This window comes from Barbus barbus, assembly GCF_936440315.1.
Source record: "Barbus barbus genome assembly, chromosome: 37".
NCBI lineage: Eukaryota > Metazoa > Chordata > Actinopteri > Cypriniformes > Cyprinidae > Barbus > Barbus barbus.
In genome coordinates this window covers 10226379-10232671 of record NC_136715.1, presented here as the reverse complement: position 1 = coordinate 10232671, position 6293 = coordinate 10226379, and the positions used below count along the sequence as shown (strand labels likewise).

The 6293-nt window shown below is 37.2% G+C and overlaps 1 protein-coding gene across 1 annotated transcript in view; it reads right to left on the bottom strand.

Annotated features, from left to right (window-relative positions):
• Positions 1-209: 209 nt before the first annotated feature.
• Positions 210-6293, bottom strand: part of LOC306857013 (chromodomain-helicase-DNA-binding protein 5-like) — a gene marked incomplete at its 5' end in the record, with an annotated part of 53792 nt that continues 47708 nt past the window's right edge. The window contains 3 exons of the mRNA XM_079396629.1: positions 210-2937; positions 3828-3954; positions 4066-4229. Coding sequence (XP_079252755.1) covers positions 2810-2937; positions 3828-3954; positions 4066-4229 — 419 coding nt within the window. The 3' untranslated portion in view covers positions 210-2809. The remainder of the gene's footprint in view (positions 2938-3827; positions 3955-4065; positions 4230-6293) is intronic.

The following is a 6293-nucleotide window of genomic DNA, read 5'->3' as shown; positions in this document are numbered from 1 at the left end:
TTGAGCTGTCAACAACCAGGGCAGGCTCATTACAGACTGTGTCACAACCCAGTGCCTGCAGTCAGCACAAGGCAGCTACCAGTCAGCTCACTCCAGGTTTCAGGCACCAACTTATAAGCCCACATCTCAACTGGCCCACATTGGGTAATTAGTTTCCCACAGGGTTTAACATTCAAATTAGAAGTAAATAAATAAATCAGACACATTATTGGAGAGGATTTATTAAAACATTAAACAAATACACTGAGTACAAAGTGAAATGGTAGTTCACCTATCTTTTTTCCATATTCTTATCTCTGCAGAACAACAATACTGTTTACAGTTTTTCTCACAGCTGTTTAGAAACCAAGACAAAGATCCCTCTGGTACAAAGTAATCTGAAGACATCTCACATGCTGTGCGTTCATTGCAACAAAGGTGTCTTGACCAGGGTCTTTTAGTAGCTTTTGAAGCCTAGTGTGTACTTGAATGAAAAGACTTCTAATATTAGACTGAAGCTTTTTAAATACTTCATACATTCATTGTGGCTTCAGTTTGACTGCATTTAAATGGAGCTTAATGTCAATATCAATACTGTGATAAAAAATACAAATTAAATGATGTAAACTCATCACACAGGATTAAAACAAAATTTAATTTCACAACACATTTTATGCTGCTGGCTCTCTCTGTATAACCTTGGATTTAAGGTCCCTTGACTCTTGAGGCTGTCTTTGTTTCATTGAAATCATTTGAGGTTTTTTTTTTTCTTCCTAGAGTAAGTGTGTGTGTGTGTGAACCTCTAACTGCGTTTTATTTTTCCACATTCATAGTTTACACAAAAATGATCATCTTGAACCCCTTAAAGATGAAACCACTGCAAAAAGAAGCTATGATCACGTTTACGGTCAGCCATGAGATTTTAGTGCCATTTACATTGACGCTGAGATGCAGAAAACAAACAAAATACTTAATCTACATTAATTAACATGACTTATACCACAGACTGAAACTTAGTTTACAAGTTAGGTTTCTACTGTGTTTGAAATGGCCCATTGGAGGTGCCGTCTCTGTGGTCACATCTGATCTCCATATAAAGTGCGCTGCTTAAAAACACAGTTACACAAGGCATATTATTTCAAATTGAAACAAAAACAATCCATATCCACACCACTTATGGCACCAGAACTATCATGTCAATACTATCCATAAGCTTGGCCTAGTAAAAACCGACACACTTAGGGTCCAAGTTTTCAGCAATTCACAAAATGTCAAGCAAAATGCATCTGACAATAAAATGATGTGATAATAATACAAAATGTGGAGAATTAAGTTTTTAAATTATAAGCATCTGAATGTGAGGAATTCAGGAACATGGTAAAAACAATGCATAAATATCCCTGTGGAGCGGAATTCCAGAAATGAAAAACAGAATAATCCCAGACATGCTGTTGATTGTATGAATATAGTATAATAATAGTATAATATAATTTTGGCTTGTCCCTCACTTTGTAAAATCAAACAAAATGTCTTTACAAAAATGCATTGTACCAGAAATGTGAAACTTGTTTTGTGTTGAAGCACCTACATGACTTATTCAGCTAAAAGTAAAGATTGAAAAAGTTAAAATGAAATTAAATTAAATCGAATTTATATAAAACAAATGAATATACAAAATTGTGAGATTGTAATGTGTTACCAAAAATTCCAGGCTTATAAAATTATGATTTTATTATGATAAAATCATGTTAAAAGCCTGTACAGTTAACCCATATATTTTCATTGCAAATGAATTACTGTAAATGCATTTTGTTTTGTTTTTTTACAAAGCGAGGGACATATCAAAATAATGTCTCAACATTAATAATTCAACAGCTTGCCAGATGATGTGAATAGAGTTCACGTTGCAAATTAAACATTCCATTTAAGATTTTCAAAGTATCAGCTCATAGATCATGAAACATTCCATTTGCCATTGATTTAATACTGCTCTATCCTTTAAAGGTGCAATCTGACATTTTTGTTTAGCAAGTACGAGGCAGCCCAACTCTATGTAAATAAGCTTTTCCTTAGGCTCCTGCTAATTTTAAGTGTACACTGTTTTAAACGAGTTTCAAAACTTTTTTTCAAAATTAAAAAAAAAAAAAAAGAAATATACTGAGAGCACCTTTTAACCTACATGGTCAACACTCTTTTTCTTTTTAAAGGGGAATGTCAACTAAAAAAACAATCCAGCACAATTCAAAAAGCAAACATTAGTGGTGACATATTGTAAAATCATCTGATGTTTTGCAGAGAAAATGACAGTCATTGCACTATTCTGTGTTTAGATGCACTACACAGCAATAACCTCCAGAGGCAGCAACAATACGCAATCCATGAGCAGAGCCAGGAGTAAAGCACAGGCTGTAGAGGTGGGACGTCCGGTCCTTGAACTGGCCGGGAACTAGTAGCACCTCCAGATGGCTCAACATTAGCAGAGATGAAAATGTCCTTCATGGCCATCAAGAAAAACAAGCCATGATGTAAAAATAATTATTGTAATTAAAAAAAAAAAAAACTCAAGAGGACTGTCAGAACTATGGTGCCCTCTTCGTAAGCGTCCTTAGTCTCTCCTTAATCGATCAAGACTTTCATATCGCAGAAGTTGAAAAAGAATGAAAGAGAAACTGAACTCTACTGAATAAAACTTACAGGCGCGTACAAGTACAGATTCTGAAAGACAAAAGTGCAACTGATAAGGTTTGCTGTTTAATATTCATAGTTTGGAGGAGTTCTCCATGGTTTTGTCTGTAGGTATTGTACAGAAAGAGGAGGGAACGGCTGCGTGTTAGTCCTCAATGCATATAACATCGCTAGGCTTGCCTGATTTTAAATCAGGGGTGGCCACATCTCGCAGAGCATCACTGGACTTCTTCTCCAGGAGGCTGGATGGGGCTGGAGGTCCGTTTGAGGACACTAAGAAGAAGAAAACAGCAGCATTATATTTCTATATATTAAACCTATTTAATTATTTTCTCAGTCAGGTAAGTCTTATTCTCAGCCTGCCTGCACACAGTGTTATATTACTATTATTGTTATACTATTATAGAATGTATCCATATTTTGATTTAGCTTTTTTTTCTTGATATTTCAGTTTTAGTAATTTCGTTATGTGCTTGTCAACTTTATTTCTACATAGCTTTAATTAATTTTATTTTAGTTTTAGTACTTTAACTTAAACATTTATTTCAGTTTGTTCTTTTTATTTAATTCCAGTAGTTTTCATTTTAGTTTTAGTTAACAATAACTAAAAAAAAACCTAATCACTGAATTTGCCAAAGTTCACTTGGTAGTAAACTAGATATTGATGTAGATGTCTATGCTCTAGTTTATTGTTGGTATCATCTGCTTCAGAAAAACCAGCTACTTCTTCAGCAGAACACAGATCAAAGATATTCAGAAAAAATATTTTGAAAATTGTATGGGCATTTGTTCAGAAGTCAAGTTTGGAATGACATGAGGATAAGTAAAGGCCCGTTCACACCAATGAAGTCCATGCAACAACGAACAAAAACAACACAAAGGAATGACATCACTGGAATCACTTTCAAAACAATTTTTTCAATCAGAGTCAATCAGAGCTTGAGAATTTAAAGCAGCAGACAACATAATGCAGCACATACTTATAACAAACAGTACATTATCGTGCTTTGGTGTGGATGCTGATATAGTGATCACTACAGTTATCGTCTTGGCCTTAAATGATGGCAGAATGTTAAATTTTAAGTGAACTGTTCCTTGAACCAGATCACTAGGTTTTTTATTACTATGTGCTCTTCATTTCAAGGCTAATGTAGGCCACTAACCGCTGATGTACGGCCCCAGGGGCATCTGGCTGTAGTTCACCATCGCAGTGCCTCCAGGTCCACGGAAGCCACCGGCGAAACCGCTATTATACATCTGAGAACAGCTGAAAGAGCCCTGAGGGAAAGGCTGAGGGGAGATGAAACAGAACATTCTTATATGAAGGTTCATCCACATGAGGCCCATCTATTATTCATCTTATATGGATTACACATTTGGCAAAACACATGTCACGCTGACCTGCTGAGGTGGCGGCTCGTTCCCCCGGCTGGTGAGTCTGCTAAGGATGCCCCGCTCTGACATCTGGAGCCGGGCGGACACAGGTGGGACCCGCGAAAGCATGGAGGGCAACCGCGTCACATCAGCCTTCATATCGCTTAACAGCTCCTCCAGCTGATTCAACACTGAAACAACACCAGTGAACGTCAAAGAAAAAAGTTTGTTTTGTTTTGAAAGAAATTAATATTCACTTTGCTAAAAGTATACTTGAAGTATTCATTATTGCTAAAAGTATTCATTATTCAACTAGTGTCACATGGGGTTTGGGTTTGATTCTTGTTTAGGTCTTCTGGTCTTTTATTTTGATATTTTGCCTTGTTTCATGTTCCTGTCATGTGCTCCTTGCCCCTCATGTGATCATGTCATGTGCTACTCTTGTCTGTGTGTCATGTTGTGATTGGTTGCTTTAGTCATATACCTTGTTTCCCATTGGTTGGTTTGTGTCATGTGACCCTTTTTGTTTGGTATTTATAGCCCTCATGCAGCCGTTAGGCTTGTTCCGACTTCATGCGGCACCGTAAAGATCGGCTGCCGACTGACAAAAGCAATGCATTCTGGTTAGAACATTTGTCCGACTTTGATCGGCGCTGCAGCCGCCTTACGATCACATGTGTCATCAAAGTACTGCGAGAGCAAAACGAGACCAGCCACCAAGGTCAGGAGCTGCAGTTGCTCAAAATCGGCTGCAAGAGCCTTGATGACGAGACACTTTGTTCTCATTGGTTAGATTCTGTGATGACAAGCACGAAGTGTGTTGCGTATTTATTCTAACAATTCAATTCCAATAATGCTCACAAATCTGTTTTTATAACAGTAAAAGCTTTTTCAGTGTAGTCGCACTGTTATCTTGAGTCATTTTTATCAAAAACACTGATAAAAGCATAAACTATATACAAAAATATCATATGAAACATACTGCAGTAAAAGTACAATATTATGCTTTGGAACGTTATGAAAAAGTTTTCTAAAGAAAAACACTATGATAAAGTACTGACACCTGAAAAGTACTTTTACAGCAGAGTAAAAATACTTCACTACTGTCTGCCTCTGCCAGCTGGCGGTAGGCTAGTGTAGTTCACCTCGAACAAGCCTTTTGTCTCTTGTCGTGTATTTGATGTATCAACCTCTGTTTGGTGAGTTGTTTCATGTCTGTAGTCAAGTCAAGTCTTTGTGTTTGGTTTGGATTTTGGATTTCACACTGTATAATAAAGCTACAGTTGGATTCATCTACAACTTGCCGTTCAGTGGACTAAGTAACAAAAGTAAGTATTATGCGTTTGTTTTCCAAATTGCCTTTCTGAAAGAGCTTCTTGGGACTCTGTAAGGCTAATTGCTGAAGCTATCATTGTCTCTGCCTGTTTTCACTGATGCTGCCTTCAAGTGCTATCTGAATGATCGTGAATAGGAATGTGGTAGTTAAAGATCAGAAGTGGGACTTTTAAAGTTTGTGATAGCATGAGACCAGCTATGTTGTTATTTTTATCCCACCGTGCTCCCCATCTATGTAATTCATAAACGCAAATTTATTATGCACAGTATAATCAGATGACTGACTCTGAAACAGAGGGTGCGTCTCAATCAGCTCCCTTGTTCAGTAGTCAGGGCACTGATCAGGGAGTCGGCCATTTTAAGGGCAGTCTCAATCGGAACATTTTTCCAGTGCACTGGAACATTCGCTCTCGGAAAAATCCCACAATGCACCGCAAAAACTAGGGAGCATCGACGCTCGCTATGCTCCCTTACCAGAAATAACGTCACATTTCTGAAGCGTGAAACATAAACCACACGAGTCAACTCGATAAATATAATGATACACGAAGATTTGAAAAGACAAACCGTTTTTTTTCAACATAATTCGTCTATTTCAATATAAACACACATCGCTAGACAGGTAATGATCACATTTATTTAACATTTATAATTGAAATTCGGCTGAAAAGTTGTAAGAACATGTAACAGAACAATGTGTTTAAAGAGAATAAAAAAATTATATCAAAAAGAGATCTGTCCTGTCTGTTGTTTATTAATTCAAGCGGTGACGTTCTACTATGTTGTCCGTTGACTTTGTACGTAATAATGTCACTGGAATTCGAGTGATCACTGTCCCAACGTGCAGTGAGTCAGGGAACTTACCAGTGACCGAATTTGTGTACACAATCTACTAATTCACGAGCTCGGGAGCTAGGGAG